Source organism: Syngnathus acus, chromosome 13, assembly GCF_901709675.1.
Source record: "Syngnathus acus chromosome 13, fSynAcu1.2, whole genome shotgun sequence".
NCBI classification, from domain to species: Eukaryota; Metazoa; Chordata; class Actinopteri; order Syngnathiformes; family Syngnathidae; genus Syngnathus; species Syngnathus acus.
The window spans coordinates 11,104,797-11,123,917 of record NC_051098.1 but is presented as its reverse complement, the minus strand read 5'-3'; the positions used below and the strand labels follow the sequence as shown (position 1 = coordinate 11,123,917).

Here is a 19,121-nt window from a genome sequence, read left to right as displayed (position 1 = left end):
AGATACCATGTAAATGAATGAGAATAATGAGTTTGAGAGGCATTGCACTTGAATAATGTAGAAGGTGGTCCAGATCTTTGTTGTGTGATGAATTATGTGTGGGTGGGCGGGGGGGCTTATGGCTGTTGTGTGTTTATAGCTCTGGGGTGGATGCTGTCCCTGAGTCTGTGGCTGGAGCACGCGTGTGCTCGGTAGTGCCTGCCGAAGGGCAGTGGTTAAAAAAAAGTGGTTGTCGGGTAGCAATTGTCTGATGATGTTTTGTGCCCCGCTGAGGTAGTGAGAGCTGGCAATGACCTCTTAACTGGACAGAGAGCAGCTTGTGATATTCTGGGGTGCCTTTATTACTTTCTGCAGTGCTCTACTGTTAGCTGCCTTGCATTCAGCATACCACCCTAGCTCATGAATCTGTGACTTGGTGAGAGGTCACCAGCAGCTTCTCATTCAAGAAGACACACTGAAGAGATAATGTCAATGCGGTCTCAGTCTGGGCTTCTCTGCTTAAGCAGCTGCCCCTATGACCTGACCCTGGATAAGCAGAAAAGAATGGCTGGATGGATAGCCACCATTATTCTGATTTAAATGGCTAATGAAAAAAAAATCCCTGCCAATGAAATGCATTGATGAGACTTACAGGGACACAATTTTAGTTTATTACTATAGCTTGCAGTGCTGCAGAAATATATTGCATCACTCTGAGGGATGCATCTCTTAATGGAGAACTTGGAGCTTGAACCATTTAAAATTCTGAGGTAGGAAGAAAACACACAGGGAGACGCTCTTCTAAATATACAGTCTAACTCTGTATCCTACTTAAAATTCCAAAGTGTAAATAGTGACGGCAAAGACAGAGTTTGTACTAAACTGGCAACAGAATAAGAACATATGCTTATAGCAACCATGAAGAGTTTTAGCCATTAGGAGAAACAGCTTTCAGCCTGATGTTACTTTGTGGGCATTTGGACATGAATAACTTTATGAGCAAAATACAATATGCAGGGAAGAGCGCTCTCAAGTCAGCCACCAACACAACACAGATGGGATATAAACTCTCTTCACCCCAGTTTTTGATCACTCTTTAAATTCTGTTTCAAGCAACAAAGGAAACACTATGAAACGATTATGCAACAAAGGATATGAGAGGGAGGAGAAAAGTGGTGGAATCTAAAAGCTACAAAAGGATATAGAATGTTTCTGAGTCGAAATGAAAATGAATCAGCAGCCTCCGCAAAATAAGTAAAACAGAGTCACGTAACACCTTATAATGCGCATCATTTTTTTTTTTTGATGACAACAACACAAAAAAATTCCAAAGTGATTACAGCTCATGGACAGTAAGGTTGAGGCCTTGAACTTTTGCTAGCCACTCAAATAGCAGTAGGCCATTCCAGAAGCATGCATAATTATTGTACTGTGACAGATGAAATAGGTAGAGGGAGTAATATTTGCGTCACAAGACGGCAGAAAACACACAAATGTGTATACGTGGATGCACACAAACACACACACTCCCTTACAGTGCTTGGGGCAAGCAGTTGATTAGCAATACCCAAGTTCAATAATATCCACTGCATGTAGGTCAGAATAATGTAGGACCTATGTATGATGTGTGATCATAAAAATGTTAGCAGTCAAACAGCAGCAGATCTGCCACATATATCACACCAATAATTTCATATAAATTCATTGCATGAGTTAATTTAACATGAATGTAAATTTATTACAGAAATTAATTTATTGCATTATTACAGTTGTGCTATGTGTGGTTGGGAAATAGAAGTTCACCTCTGATTGCAGGTCACATGGTTTGGACAACCTCCTCCCTCCTATTTTTAAATCAAGGTTCCATTGTAAAAAAAACAAAACAAAAGAGTTCTTAAAAATGGCAACGCTATTAGGGTGCATTAACAAAAAATTACGACAATTTTTGTCATTAACGTAATCTTTTATAACCACTGCCTTAGCTTGATTATCTCAGCATGAAAAAAAGGATTATCCCAGCAGGATATCTTTCTGGCACAAACATTTAAAAAAGTGTAAAATTTTCTAAGACCTACTCCAGAAATGCAAATGATTGCACACACACATTTGCACTACAAGCCCAAATTTACACACACGAATACATGGCGTGAATGGTGAACTCAAATCCTTCTATTCAAATCATACGGGATCCCATTTTATAGTATCACAATCTGAAAAGCATAAATAAAGCACAAAATGTCTGATGTTGGGTGTCCCATAAGCTTAATCTAATTTTAGGGAAAATGCATACCGGCCAGTGTGGCCAGTACATCTGGCAGTAAGCTCCGCCTTTAGGCATGCATTGAACTCACAGTAAAAACATCATAAATAGGTTTTGGCTGGATCCTGCCAACTGTGTAACCACAAAAAATTAACAGAATGTTCCACATCTCTCTTATTGGTGATTTTAAAGGGCCCCCCAAAAAAAGAAAATACAGATGATGCAAGAGACACTTGCATAAAAGGCTTTTTTATATAACGGCGCCATGAATTGTCTTCCTGGGAACCATCTGGTATCTTCATTTTAATGTCGCAACCTTGCTTGGTGGTTGGCTGGGAGACATTACATTATTCTAATGCCTTCAAACGAGGCATACGTCTTAGTTTCTTCTCAGCCATCTATCCCGCCCCCAAACACATTATTGCTTTGTGATTGGTCCGATCAGGCTCGGAGGAAATGATCGGGTTTGGTACAAGATGGATTGTCATGTTTTTGTGAACTCACAAATAATGCGAGAATTCAGCGTGCATGCAAGGATAATGAAAACAAGGAACGAGCTAAAGCGATTACAGATACCCGCTAAGTGTTTTACTTTAACATAATTTTTCTTTTTTTCCTCTCGAAAGAACTTGTGACAGCCCGTTTCTTGTCAAGCTAACCCTATATACAGTATTATGGCCTACCACAGAGAGGTAACAGTATTAGTCTTTGGTTATCCATTTGTTTGGTCTGATCGGACGTAATGGATGCGACAGACGAAACATTGATCAAAAAGCATTTCTTGAAAGCCTTTGTTCTTTCCTCAACAGAATCAGATGTTTCGAGAATACATCAAGCAAACCATTTTAGTCAGGGTCAAGGCATAAAAATAACCCGTTACAGTGTGTAGCCTGATGGACAGCTTTGATTTATTTATGAACAAATGATAGAGGAGATTTGGTGAAGGCCCGTGCAGTGTGGAGGTTTTAGTATTATTATTTAGTTTATCATATAATGATGGAGAAATTCACACTCAAATCTCCTGGTTGCACATGCATAAGTAGATGTAAATTTGACTTTCATTGTCTGAAACTTTTAGGGAAAAAATACAATTATTCAGAGACAGTCCCAGCACTGTATTTACTGGAGTTACCAACTTTGAATCTGCCAAAGAGCTGGCTTTCTGTGCATATTTGTCCACTCCACTGCGCCTGTCTGTAGGTAGGCAGTGACTGTGAGGAATTGCCGAACAGTTGAAATACTCTATATGCACTGAGTGTCTGTCCTGCTTGCACAACAAAAGAGCAGAATGGAGTTTATTTTCTTTTTGGTAAGAGTGATGTTTTCATATTCAGGTGGATCAAACTACAGTTCAGATCTCGGTTTCTTGACCGGGTTGTTCATAGAAAAAATAGGTTGAGTGTATTTCTTTGAAAACGAAGCTTCACATGAAGCAATCTTTTGAAAGAAGCCAGCCACTTTACAGTATTGAACAGTGCACCTGAGAGGAGAGCTTTGAGTTGTTTGGTCTGGAGAAGGCATAATTCAGATCCGACTGAGCAAAAATCAAAGTATTTGGAACTGAAGACCGAGAATGTCTGAAGTATTTCAAAAGACTTCATTAAACTTTGCAGGCTCGGCAAATCCCGGATCACTCTCCCCTAGATACCGCTATGTCCCAAAACAAAATTGGGACAAGATGATAATGACTCCACTGGCAGCCACTCAACACGCACACTGTGGGATGAGCAAAAATGAAATTGATTTGAAAATCCTACATTGGCCTGGGAGGGACAGGAAGGGATTATTGTGCTGATTGTACTAACACTGTCACTGTACTAACACTCCTCTGTTCCTCCCTCCCCATCCTCGCCATTCATCTTTTCTTGCAACTCTTGATTGGCGCATACTCTGTGACAATCAGATTTATTTCCACTTGTTCCTTGCCATTATCCCCATTTACTTATCTCAGTTCACTGATAATCAAAGTCCAATTGATGGACAGTCCAATCCAATCAATACAAGAAAGGGTGCGAGAGAGCGAGAGAGAGAGAGAGAGAGAGCAACCCCCCTCCCACCCTGAAATATGCTTGGACTCCCTCGGACATGGCAGTTGAGCGACCAAGTCATGGGTCGACAGACTGTGTAGGGGCAGTATTATGTAAATTAGGAACACAGTTCTGTCACCATCTCAAAAAAAAAAAATCATAATGCCTCATTTGCAGATACTATTTTACAAAGCTGAAAGATTTGCTGGGTTGATTGATTTCACACTTGGTGGGCAGGCAGCAAATCCAGATAGCCAACTATGAATATATATGAGCAATTTAAAAGTCAATTTTCCATCACACTGCCTTTTTAAAACAACTGGCCCAGCTGCAATAAAGGTGCTGTGAAGAGTATAGTGATCACTGGCCCACATCTTGAAACAGTGGGACGAGAACTACTAGTACTGGTATGTCATGCCCTAGATTGAAATGGCTAAGGTCTGTGCCAACGCTATCGACGGTCAGATGTCACTATAAGAAGATTCAAATGATTAGAATGCTAGAGCAGCTTGTAGATAAATAGATAAAGACCTTCAGTAATCTTTGGGTCAGACAAGTCAGAAAAGAACCCTTCATTCAAATAGTGACGCAATATTCATTAACTGTATTCTATAGGCTATGGCACGTGAAAATGATTATTTATTAATTATATCTATATCTATATTTATTAATATATATAATGAAATATAATTAATTAAATATATATATATATCATTAAATATATATATAATTAACTGTATTCTATAGGCTATGGCATTCAAAAATGATTTTTTATTAATTATATCGATATCTATATTTATTGATATATATATATACACATGTATATATATATTTTCTGTGCCTTGGATTGGTCACTGCATGAAGGGGAAGCAAAAAAAAAACACAAAAAATTATAATCTGCCACAAACGCAACGCATGGTTTACATCACGTGGTCAGTGACATCTGCCCAGCTGTTGACAGCTTACGTTGTCTAGGATGTGATTATATTGGATAGGGGCTGCACGATTATTATAAAAACATGACTTTGCCATGCAACTAACATACAAATATGGCTAAATAAATGCCAGCTCTGTAGGTTTATAAAATCAAGCATCCTATATGTACGCTTCATTCAAAATAATTCTGGTACTTTACATGCTGCTATTGTCAACCATGCATCTAAAAAAGTAACTGTTCTCATTCTGCCGGGCAGGCACCCACAAGAACATCTCAAGGCCTCACTTTGCTTTATTGTACTATGATAAAAGGCGATGTGTTATTGAGGCGCCCCCTCCACTTCTCTAAACAAATTCATGGCCAACAATTATCTGCACAAAACTCACATCAAACCGACACTGAATGGCCACAAACTGTGCAATTGGGAGGAATTGCTACACATCACATTGCCAAGGCTGCTTGCTTCCACTTCCAACCAATCAGTAGCTCTAAGGAAGGCCGCCAAAGTTATAAAACGAGCCTTGTTTACCTTATAATGGCCGTGTCACCCTGGCGGACCGTGATGTTGTCGGTGGCCCGCTGCATGTCCACACTCCGGACGGGGAATCCTGTAGGAATGAGACATAACAGTCTGAAAAAAGAAGCCTGAAACTGCCTCCAAAACGATTTGCGTCCGATGAGCATTTTTTTTTTTTTTTAAAGCTCTGCAGCAAGTGTTTTGGCAGCAATCCAAGAGATAGAGACAGAATGAATCAGAGTAGTTGTCCAGAAGTCTTAAACAGTCAATCAGGTCCAATACAGTCCAGTAAAGTACTTAGGGATGAAAACATGCAGCGTTGTCCTCGTACGATACACCAATGATGTGCAACGCTTTCGGCGTACAAAGTGCTGTGAAATCTCTCTCACCCACCTACCCCCACTCCCCTCTCTCTGTCTCTCTGCCTTGCTCTCCCTCACTCGCTCTGGTTATCCAGTGCCTGGCTGTGATGCTCCCTATTGGTTGTCAAGACAACAGCACCCCCCGAGGTCCCTTTAAGTGGCACAGTGAACAAGAAGGGACAAGAGTTTAGGAGGGACACATGGCCTTTTTTTGTGTAATTTAAAGTTCCTCTAAAGTAAAATCCTAACTACTTTCTAAATATATTATGCATGTTTGAAGATAACATGCTGTGAACATACAAAGACTTACAATATAACCTTTGATAATACGCCGGCATCAATGAGTTACATTTTCAGTGGCGTAAATGAAATATAGGTTGCGCAACCTTTTGTTTTCTAACCTTTGTGTCGAGCACCGACACTCACAGGCTCCTATAAAAAGCTAAAACATCAGATATGATTGTTGATATGGATAGATAAAGATAAAGAAGACTGTGACTTATCCTGCCCTCACAGAACAATGATAAAAAGAACATTTAATTGGTGTAGCATATAATGCAAGCAGCCTCTAAAAGCTTTGAAGTATTTTTGGTCTCATTATCTGCGCGGCGTATTTAAATAATGTTTTCTGCTGACTCCCGACCTACATGTTTACCTCTCCACTATTCCACTTGCAGGAGTTTAACTGAATCAGTACAAAAGAAAGTGGAAGAGAAAGTGCAACCGATGTTGTATACTGTGTTCTGTGGGTACAAAGTTCCAGCTGCCAACAATGATGACTGCATAGAAGTCATCACTGAGTCCATTCTCACCTCCTCCATCACCAGCTGGCACTTGGCGGCAAGTCACCCTCTGTGCAGAGAAAATAATGTGCTGTAGTCTGCACATTGGTAAGGCCTTAGGGCGGGCAGTAAAGATTGTGGTACCCATACATTACCCTCTGGCAGAAGGATTAAGTACTCCAAGGAGCAAAACTCATACTAGTATCCTCTTGTGATCTGAAATAAAATGCGTGGGCGAAACTAAAATATTCCCTTTTCCAAAGATCTTGTTCTTTTGAATTTGGCAAAGTGCTAAGTATGAATGATTATGACTGATCAAATACTGTCATGTTAAATCAAGTTGAAAGGCTGAAATGAATGTGGATCTATATCATCTAAATATAATATAAAAAATATTAAAAACTAAAAATATAAAAATGGTCATGGTACAAACATGCCCAACGCTTCTTTCTCTGAAATTTCTCAGAGGAATATACAGAAGAGCCAAAAGCTCATCTGTCTGCAGGCCCTCACTTAATTCTCATCTGCATTTTCTAATATGCATTTTGCCTCTGTTCTCTTAATTAGGAAGCAGCAGACAAGGAATTGAATATTTTATCATAGATTTGTTTCAAATTTTATCTGTTCATCTTGATGATCTCCATGATAAAGAAACAAGTCCTGTCACGACGGAAAGTTGCTCTCACTGTCTTGGTCAAGGACCTCTACTGCCGGAAGGTGACGAATGATGACAAAATAATAAAAATAATGACATACTAAGCACAGCCAGCAGACAACAACCCACATATCTAGCTTGGATAGCTTCCATCTTGTCCTGTCCCCAGTCAGAGCTGCAAGAGCTCTCTTCTGCTCTATCTACTGAACTCCATCAATTCAAATTAAAACAAACAAACATAAAAATATATAATTTTCTCATTGGGAGTACTCACATGCAGATATTAAGGAAGCATGCACAAATTCAATTGGTTTATCGTCCATGAAATTGCATATAATGGAAATTTGTCTATGGTTGATGCTCTGATTATTACGCAGGGCAGAAGCAGGGACGGCGGCAAAATAGTATGAAGAATTTATGCGTGTGTGTTTGTGTGTGTGTTGGAGGTTTCTTGGGAGTTAGTTGGATGGCTGAGCTGTGTTTGAATATGCATGCTTTTATATTCACTTTAACTCCTAATTACATCTTGAGGGAGACTGACAGGAAAGACGGCTACTAGCATTTTACATTGTCTGAAAGTGAATAGACTTTCTTTTGATCAGTGATTGGGAAAAATACAACTACTTCCATTTCCAAAAATATTTAACAGCCAGGAAAATAAGAAAAGGTGACCAAAATGATTTATTCTTTTTCCCATGAGATGTACCTCATTGAATCTTTCACAAATCATAACTGGTCCAAGTTTAATCGCACTTGTTTTTCGCTGAAGTGGCACATACAGTATATACAGCGACTCCATGGCGACCCAGTCAAAGCCTCCCTCGCATCCAAGCTGCCAATTCGTGGCTCAGCCTCATTTATTTATAACACCCCCACACACACACACACGCACACCAACAAGCTCCCTTTTTCTACTTTGTCTTTTTCAAACTGCTTACCACCTTTGCCACACACTCACTTTCCGATTCTCAGCTATTTCCCAGCTTTCTGAGCGTTTCCCTTTGTCTGAAAAAAAAAAAAAAGCATCACAGTGAGACGCAGTCCCATTTGGCTTTATTTCAAGACCAGGTGGTTTGGGAGAGATTCTGAAGCAGATTGATGGCGCGGCTTGGAAATATCTTCAGTCGGAGGTTATAAATAAATTATGTATGACATATGTAATTCCTATGTATAAACATGACTATATTTTTAAATAGTGATTTTCAAATTGACACCAATGCAAGTGTTATTTAAAAAGAATAGCACCGTATTAAAATTAGATGCAAGGTCAGTGGGCAAAATTGTACTGTACTTCATCAAAAATACGGAAAACTGGGACTCAGTTGAGAAATGGGAAACAAAATATCCATCTCGATCATCAACTACCTCAAGGCAGAGATTTCTCTACATATTTTTTGGTTCCACCATTTTTCAAAGATTGCGGAGGCTTTCTAACGAACCTGTCCTACTTTTGGAAACAAGGTGGATGCACATGTGGTCGGGTTCAAGTTTCAAGCACGACCATAAATCGACAACAAATTATTGATTTCCACCAACAGCTCTGCTGATACCTTGAGATGGATGGATATGATTCAGGGTTTGAACCAAAGGGTCTAACCCAAGGGTGGGCGAAGTATGGCCATTAGTCTCGTCATAAAACAAAATATGCCGGGGAGGAAAGAAATTGTTACAACAAAACCAACAAATGTCCCGCAGTTATTAGTCATCGAAGATTGGAGCAGTCTGCACTGGAGTGGCTCAGCTTTTGCTGTCATATAATTTGAATTTCACTGGCAATAAAATGATGCTTCAATTACTCATTTGGCCTTGATCGAGCCTCCTTTGGTCATGCAGACTGTTGTGTAGCAAGTGACTGCTGGCATCAATCATTTTTTGGCCTCATTAGAAAACTTTGGCCTGCCCATATGGCAGCGTGTTCATGGTCACTGGCTCCCAGAGGACACGCTTTGGCTCGCTCTTGTTTTGCAGATGTTCAATGCTGGTCTTGCTGATTGTATTACAATATTGAGTGTACATGCCTGTGGGGCAGTACAAGCCTTGAGAATACGAGCAAACATCTTCTGTATAAAATTCATCTCAACAAAAGAAAAAAAAAATACTCAGTAAAATTCAGAAAAATTGAGTGATTGTCGCACAAATGGTAATGATACACAAATAAAAAATATTTAATGACGCGTACAATATAAATGTTTGACGAAAATCATAACATTTTAATCACCGTCTCAAAAACGAAGCAAACACCCCAAAACTAGTGGCAATGAGTTTCTACAAAAGTTTATTTGATCAATTATTAAATGAAGAAAAGAAACAACAGCTTTGAGCATTTTTTATCGTCTTGATCAAAGTAGCAGCTCTACTATTTTTCTGTTTCACTTCACTTATCCAGCTAATAGAAATGATCTTCAGCCTTAAAGATTGTAGTTGGGCCAAACACATGGGAGGAGATGAAGGGTGAAAGCCAAGCAATGTGGCAATCAATTTCCCCAACTGTGACATTTACTGCATTTCATTCAATAATGCCTATAGTCTTTTGAGGGGGTACTGGCAGGACACACCCATTTAAGAAATGAATAAGGGGATTTTCAGGGGGAGGTTTTGGGTACAGATACATACACTTGACGGAGACATATAGCCGAGACTCGGTCGATGTAGATGATGGATGGATGAGATGTGAAAAGCAAATTGAAATAGAAATAGGGGGGGGGGTGAAGTGATGGGAAGCAGATGATAAATGTATTCAAGTTTTCCCTTAGCAAGCCATCATTGCAGATTTAAGTTCTTTTACTGTCACCTTCCCATGCTAATGGAAAAGTAGCAGCCATGCGCAGTCACAAATACAGCACCGTGACAAGAGGAGGACAGCAAGGTGGTTTTTGTGTCCTACAGTACACAAAATAAAATTTAATTCTATGATTGAATTTTCACACACAACAGCAAAAATCCTCCCCCAAATTTTTTTGTACTCTTTTGGAGATTTGAGCAGCCCAGATTGGGTTGGTTAGACATCAGTTGAACGATGGCGCTGAGTCCTGAGTAAGGAATATACTCTACGTAAGGAATTTAAATTATATATACGGTTAATTTAATAGTCATTGTCTGGAACGTTTACGGCTTGGGAGTAGAATCATTACGGGGACCGTCTTACGAGGGTACGTAAACTGGGCTGCAGCTCCCTTCCAGCCTGTAAAAGAGTGCTGGGCCGTAAAGGAGCCAGCTCAAGGAAATAAATTCCAAAACGGCCTGAGGTAGGGCATTGCAAATAACAGACCTGCAGGCTAATTTGGTCACAATTACATTCTGTTGGACATTGGTCATCCCAATAGCTCGTTGTTAGAAAGTGATATTGGTTAATCTATTTTGTCCCAATCATAATTTAATTAGTATTCATATAAGACATTCCAAAGCTATTTATAAAATAGTAACGGATCAGGAGTCAGATTATGCTAGCTGCACAAGTCAATTGTGTGGACCACTACATTATCTGTGGCAACAGATCCATTTACATAATTTCAACACAGAAAGATGTTTAAACATGATTTATTGAATCTGAGAGTGGGACCGAAATGAGGTGATATTTAATTATTAAATTAATGATAGACACGCATGTTAATCCTTGTTAATTAATTACATAGCAGACGCTTTAAGCCACTATTATTTATGATGTCACCCAAATAAAGGCACTTAATACTTTAATGCATCACCCACTCCAGTTCATTAAAATGCTAAAAAAAAAAATCTAGGTTTGCTGTGTCCATCTCCACAGTTGGTGATCAATGAGTTGTGAAGTTTCTAGCGGCTTGTGGAACATTGTATATACGTTCAAATAAAAATAATACACAATACTCACTCACAGCTAATATGCAGAGATGCGAGGCGTGTGTACACAACAATCGCTAGGTTACATAATGGGCAAATGGAGACCATACTGAGGCTTTTCACTCAGGATTAAACCATTTGCATATCACTAATGCACTAATCCAGCCAACGCATACCTAGAGGGAGCTGCATATTTCAGTTTGACACCTCAGATGAATAAAAAAAAAAAGGGATTTAAACTCAAATGTTCTTCTTAGATTGTTTAATGGGAGCATAATGTTGGGGCCACTCTATTGTAGGACACATCTAAATTATTTTTCTCTCCATAAAATGCTCTGAGAATTATTAAAAGTTTTTTTTTTTCTCAGGAAAAGATATGTATGTAGACTTTCTGTGGCCACAGTCTCAGACCATATCAAGGTAACCTTTTTTTTCCCCTCTCACATAGACCCACAGGCTGACAGGGCCTATTTGTCTCTGGTCAAATTGAGCTTTTCATCACATCATTGCCGGAGGACACTTTCCAAGTCCAAATACAAACTTATTTCGGTTGCCAGACAAAAGTGACAAACAGGAAGTGTTTTTCACCTTTGCTTTGAGGTGAAAATAAATCAAATAAAAGAACAAAAAACAGGTTGATGGATGAATAAAGGATCATAGTGTGTTTGTGGGGATTCAAAGCATGGTCAATTACAATATTAATATTATTAATTCCAATATATACCCTTGCCCAATGCGAGTTCAATTTAGATTTTTTTTTTCAGATCCAACCAAGATAATTATTTTACATCTTACTCTAAATCTGCAAATAATAGGCTTACTCAAGTCAGTTTGGGTTAGCTGTTGTGATATTACAACTTAAAATTGCAGTCAACCCCTGCATTCAGCACCCAGAGATTTGCATATTTTTTCAATGATTAAGAATATTTTGGTATTTCTTGGGGTATTTTTAAGGCTGAATTAATTTTTTCCTGAGATTTTTCTCCAATCTCCCCCCACCCTTACATTTTCTTTGAAAGAATCTTAAATCAATGTTTTTTTTCTTTTTTTTCCCCTTTCTCTTTTATTTTTGGTGAGCAAGGTATTGATAATTAATTAATCAGAGGGCCACTCTTGGGGTCCGCATGCAGCCTGCGGACCGCCGGTTGCCCATTCCTGACACAGACAATGGTTCACTTTTGCTCAACAAGCCCGACAGCCTGATTAAAAATTGAAAAGCACGCCTGCAACCCTCATGAGGATAAGCAGTCCGGAATATAAATAAATGACTCTTTATATTGATAGTACTTCACACTAAAAAGATAAACATTATTGTCATATTTGAAAAATAAAATCAGACCCACTTCATCCTGATATTTTAACACACACAAAATCTTATCATTTAAGTTGGCTTACAGTACAATAAGTCAGAAATCACCACTTTCTGGGGGAAAAAGATTAGTTTGAACTGCTGGATGCGAATACATCAGACATGGATGACCTGGTTATCAATTCTACCGTCAATCTCATTTATGAGGAGATCTGTGATGAACCCAATCCATCAAACTGCCGAGTTCTAACAAAAACAGGCCTATCACTGGCCTATTTAGTCACTGGTGCTTCAGGGAAGAAGATGAAAATGGGCATGGAATTTTTTCCCTGGTAAAGGGGAGACATCTGCTGGCTATTAGCTACTCTACAACTCTGATTTGTCCCTGAAAATAAGTTGAATCAAGGCACTGAACTCTTCTCTGTTTAAGATGTTTCACCTGTAATTCTATTTAAAGTCTGAGGTGGGTCAATTAGTTAATGGAGTTGGCTTGGTCAATTAAGCTTATAGGTCTTAATATATCTGAAACAAGGGCTGCATTAATTTTCCAGTTGAAGCCTGATACTGATTTGCTCGGATAAAACCATGAAGTGTATTGATATGAAGAATCGGGGAGTTATGTTCAACATGAATCAAATTAACTTGAAGACAATAGGTGGGTGGGTTGACATGACCATGATGTCATTGTATTGCCAGTACCTTGTCATATAAGCATAGGGTGACATCTTAAATATTTCAGAGACTATTTTTCCAAGTGTAAAGTTGCTCTGTGATACATAAATGCGTACACCGCCATCTGTCAAACCACGATTTTATGACCTCAGTTGACATTTGTTCAAAACAAAAACAACATAATAGCAGTTATTTTTGCCAAGAATATCGTTTGAGCGAAAATGTACTGTCATCTCAGTTGGCACTTACCAGTTGTAAGCATGTGTGAGGCTCTGAAGAAAATGGCCGCATTGCGTTTTTCAGTAAAGTGAAGAATGTACTATTTAGTAATGAATGTTTTCTTACATGTAGTCAGCACATTTCAGGATGATAAAATATAGTTGTAGGAGTACAGTCTTGCAAACAGTCAGCAAACCAGTCCACAGTTTCTGTATTTGTATTCTGGCTCATTTTATTTTCTGTGTGGTGTTTGCATGTTTTCCCGAGGCTCGTTTGAGTTTTATCAGGGGCATTCATGATTTTTGCATCTCCAAATAGTCTGCTATGTAGAAGAAAAGTGGAATACATGAAAATAAAAGCGAGCACTTTAGCCTGAAGCCCTTTTTTGGATTAATCCATCAATCCATTTTCTGTAATATATTTTCATTTTCTATTCTGCTTGTCTTAAGCAAGTTGACTTTGGCTAAGAAGCAGTATACACCTGCTCAATCACTTGGCAGAACACATAGACAAACATACTAGCATTTATTCCTATTTAGTCTTCAATCAAGCTAACCTACATGTTTTTCAAAAGGCAAAACAACCCGCAAACACAGGATGAACGTGCAAACTCCACGCAAGAGTGCTGAGCCAAGATTCAAACCTATAGTACCATAGGTGTCAAACTCAAGACCCGGGGGCCAGATACGGCCCACCACATCATTTTATGTGGCCCCCGAAGACAAATCGTGCATCAGCTTCAAGTGTCAATATTAAAATTACAAATTGTCTTCACTTTTAAAAAAAAAACATTTTTTATTACCATTCATTTTTTTAAAAAATAGTTAAATAGTTTTTACTCATCTCTGATTTGAAAACTTGTAATTCATCAGTTTGTTGTGCAGCCTATACTGTATATAATATAAAGTGTTGACAGTCATAATGGCCCTCTGAAGGAAACTAAGACTTTCTTGGAGGCCCGCGACAAAAATGAGTTTGACACTCCAGCCCTAAAGTGTAAATTCAACGTGCTAATCATAATGCCCCACAGTACAACAAAACAGTCATTCGTGCCTATTTTTATGTATTGTGTAAGTGTCCCACTATTAGCTACGAGATAGTGATTTAGATAGCGGGCCCTTTTAATGTGACTGCTTCTATTGTCACACTTGTAAGCCGTTCTCCCGTTGCTATAGAAACATCCGAGAAAAAGAAAGAGAAATGATCTCCACAGTAGTGTGAGCACGTCCGTGTATCTGTGTCCATGTGCAAGAGTGACTTCAAAAAGGACTATTGAGCTGTGTGTAATTAGTAAAATGCAGTAATGGTAGAAGTCACAACAAGTCACCCCTGATTAAGTGTCAGTGCCAGGGGCACATAAGGAGAAATGTGATGCCAAAATGAATGGCCAGTGATTGTCAAAGACATTAAAAAAATGAATACAAAATAAAAAGTATGTTCAATTTGTCGCATTGAAGCAGTGAAGTTGCAAGTGACTTTTAAATATTTATGGGCTCCAACTCCCTGACAGCAACTTTTGGCAGTACCCATGTGTACGCTCAAATACGCACACATCAATTTCCTAACTGTGTGTTTGTGTGTCAATTAGCCCTAAATAAATTCTAATCTCCCTTTATAGCAATGTAGGCCTACAGTTGAGTGCATAGCTAGAAGCCCCTTTTTCGTGACAGCTAAGAGAATATAGAATTAGTGTGACTGATGTTCTGTGTTCCGCAAATGGGCTATGAAAGAGCCTCTCCATATTTCTGTTCCATCTTTGAGGGATCTGAAAAATAATCCCCTTTCCTTCCCCGCATAAAATGTTCCCAAAGCTGCAAAACGCCCATTGTAGGAGGGTATGGAATATGCAGGAGATGGTTTAAATTAGGCATACGCTTAAGATTTGCCACTGCGGCTAAACACTCTCCGTCATTTGTTGTGGCTCCTCTCCTTTGAGTCACCGATCCCCACCTTCATAAGATATACTTCTAACAAGTATCGTTTTCACTAAAGGAGTACGAGGAGTAGCTAATCATGCAACACGCCGAGCAAGAAGAGAGAGCAGGGGGAGACTGAGAAGCAATTTGAACTGCTTAGATAAAATGAAATGTAGACCACAAAGAAGTGCTACAAAATACTTTTAACAGACATTGTTAGCTTGGTGACTATATAACTCAGTCAAATATTCTTCCTAACCCCATTAGAGAGTCAATTATTACCATAATATGAGTTTGAGGCCTCATGAAGGGTAAATTCCTCCATCCATTTTCTAAAACAGCTTATCCTGTTCAGGGTCGTGGCCAGCTGACTTCAGGCAAACAACATTGCAAACTACTACTGGCACTCAATGGGAAGTGAACCCTCGCTGCCTGAATGGAAGTAAGGCCAACGGTTCTCTACCCAATCAGTGACTTGAGAGTAAATCACACGCTGATTTTCTTTCCCCGTTGAGTTTCTTATGACATGAAGTAGGAAAGCATGACCTTCGCATTTCATGCAGTCTCTGGGATGAAAGGCAGCAGCTCTTGAAAGTGCCCAACCAGTATTTTCCAGATGACAGAAATTCATGCGTGGCATCAAGGAATAAATAAATACTACTATGCAAAGGATATGTTTTGAAAGTCAGTGTAACAAGAATTCAAAAATACATTTTGTATTCACACTATTAAAAAGAATGAGATGCTCTTTATTTATATAGGTGAGAACAGTAAAGTGCAGGGGACATATAGACTAAGGAACACTGTTAGAAATCTAAACTGGTGAAGATGAACAGCTTTCTTTACATGGTGTTAAGCTACTCAGCTCATGTAGTGAAACCCGATGCCCACTGGATGTCAGTAGATCCTCCTATTTTATTCTCATTTTTTGACACCAAGCACCAACTATAAAGTGAGAGTCACCAAAGTGTCTGAAGCAAGCAAAAAGAAAAAAAAAGAAAACTGCTGCAAGTGAAGCCACTTGAAAAATTTAGAATAAATGTCCACTCATGTCCACTCATATGTACAGTAAAAGAAGAAATCAGAATGCGTGTCATTGTACTCGTAAATAGATATTAAATCTATGTCTGCAATACAATGTGACTCCCAATTTTTGGAGCCAACAAAAAATTCTCAAACAGTCCTCAATCCAGAAAATAAAAATCAGTTTTGCACTTTTGTGCACATTGCACCATCAGAATCAGGATAAAACATTATTTCATTGCTATGGTCAGTTAAATTTCCATTCACAATTTTTTTTGGGGGGGGTGTGTGTGTGTGTGTGACATAAACCAGATGGAATGCTAACAGCTCAAGAAAATAAACAATGAAATCTAAGCATAGAAATGTGCAAGAGATATCAGTGTGATGTTTTAAGAGATACTGTCTTATTTTGTGCTCAAGAATCTGAGAGCCGAAGGGAAGAAGGAGAAAGGTTCTGGTCTGAGTGGACCGTAGACTCATGCCTGAGGGGAGAGAGCCGAATAAGCTGTGTCCAGGGTGAGAAGTGCCCGCTGGAATTGGACCTGCACGGCCTCGAGTTGTTTAACCGTACAGGTTCTGCATGTATGGGAACTTACAGCCAATCACCTTCTCAGCCTTGTTCACATTGCCAATGTACCATTTAATAATGAAGGAGGTAGGGATGAACTTAATGATGAACGTACGGAACTGCACAAACGTCTTCGTGCTTCCCAGCTGTGGCAGGAAGAACGTCCTCTGCTGCAGAGAGCTGAATGGTTTAATCCCACTTGAGGTCTAGGGTGATGGTGGTGGAAATGGAAAGGAGTCCAAAATAGAGATGAGGGAGTCTGTGAGGGCGAGGAGACACTAAGGGGCTGTGACCTTCCTCAAGTCCACAATCGGCTCCTTTGTTTTCTCTCGATTGTTGAGTTTGCACCCGGACACAAGCCAGTTCAAAGATGGAGAGTCTGATGTCCCACATTAAGGTTGGTGTTTACCCTGAGCATCTGTAATACGGACAGACTCAAAAGTGAGAGAGGACATTATATGCATGAGCAGATGTTGGTGCTGATTTGCAAGTGAGTGCTAGTGTGACTAAAAGCTTGCAAATCAGAAAAAGCATCCTTCAGAGGAGAAATCGGTGCATGGATAAATTGATTAAGTAGCTGCAATGGACAGATGTGCATCTTTGTTGTTGGATTCTTTTTTTCATTCTTGTGTATAAAGCGAGGGTATGATTAAAAAACATATGGAGGTGAACAAAACATCCAACCCACCATGATTTCTTCCACTTAAGCTCATTAGGGCCGAGCGTAGCTGGATTGTATCCCGGATGTCTTTGGGTGAGAGGTGGGGATTTGAGCCCAGAGCTCTTGACTGGGAGGCAGACGTGCTATCAGCTATCCCACCATGTCGCAAAATAAAATGCAATTTAAAAGCTGGTATATAATTTCAATACAGTTGCAATATTTTTTTTTGTTTCTGGAGTGCATGCACCCACATTGTTACATTTATTCGATGACATCCAAATGTTTAATACAACAGATGCTCACACACTTTCTATAAATGTGCACATGCTGACAAAAATGCTAATCTACACCTCACACGGCCCGACATGTTAATTTTTTTTTCATTTCTCTCATAAACACACAATGGCAAGAGGGGAGATTTTTATAATGCCAAATTATTTCCTTTAGAGAATGTAAGATATGCTACAGGAAGAAAATTCTAAACACAGAGGAGGGAAAAAAACTCAACAACACAAAGGAAAGGCATTGTCTTGTTTGCTGTCCAGATAATAATTACAACTCAGCTAAAGATTATTAGTTGTCAAAGGTAACTACTGACTAGCTGTCAGTGATAATAAACTGATTTAGCACTTGTAAAAGTAAAAAATAGAGCCATTGAAATGAACAGAAATTGACTTCAACACCTAATTGAAAAAAAAGTTAATTACAAAATATTGTATCAAAATTGCTTTTATTGTATCGAATTGTATCGTTCAAAAACGCAATAACCTTATACTGATACGTATCATAGCTTCTCATAAAAAATAATAATTTGAGATGTTTTAGGCCACCCTGACAATAGTTTGCCTTCAGAGCCAAGACAATGGCTGCCCAAAAGAAAAGACATTAAAAAAAGGCAGGAAACAGGTTTGCATTTTCAAACACAACACCAGCTCCTTCTCCCACTAACTTACTCAATTATTCAAACTCACTGTCTGGCTTGCTCCCTCAAGTCATTACCGTGATCAATTTTATATGGATTGTTTAAAATATGCCTTTAAAAGTGCCTGAGAGCACATCAATCACCACAGCAATAATAATGAAAAAAAAAAGTCATTTGCAGTAAACTTTTATCTATTTAATAATGAAATACCAGCTCAAAAATAGAGGACTCGGTTTTAATAACCAAACAACATGAAAATCATACTCTCACTATAATAATATTAGTGAAGAAAAAACAAACCATAACTCAGTTTTTTTTTTTCAATCTCAATTCCACTGTCTGGCCTATTTTTGCTCAACACTGTTCTCAAAAGCTGGAGGATTTTTACGGTATGCTCTCCCGCTAAATTGCCATTTACATTATACTCATGGCGACCCCTTTTTCAGACCACCAGGTTGGTGGGGGAGGGGGGGGGGGTAGGTCAATGTGTGAACGT

The 19,121-nt window shown here is 39.0% G+C and overlaps 1 protein-coding gene across 2 annotated transcripts in view; it reads right to left on the bottom strand.

Moving 5' to 3' along the window:
• The window catches only part of LOC119132080 (limbic system associated membrane protein), a 92,091-nt gene that overhangs the window by 32,240 nt on the left and 40,730 nt on the right, over window positions 1–19,121 (bottom strand). Inside the window, exon 2 of one of the 2 annotated variants that reach the window (XM_037266982.1) lies at window positions 5,733–5,811. In XM_037266982.1, the coding sequence (XP_037122877.1) occupies window positions 5,733–5,811 (79 nt within the window). Of the gene's footprint in view, window positions 1–5,732; window positions 6,114–19,121 lie in introns of those variants that run through there. The other variant, XM_037266981.1, reaches the window with a different exon arrangement.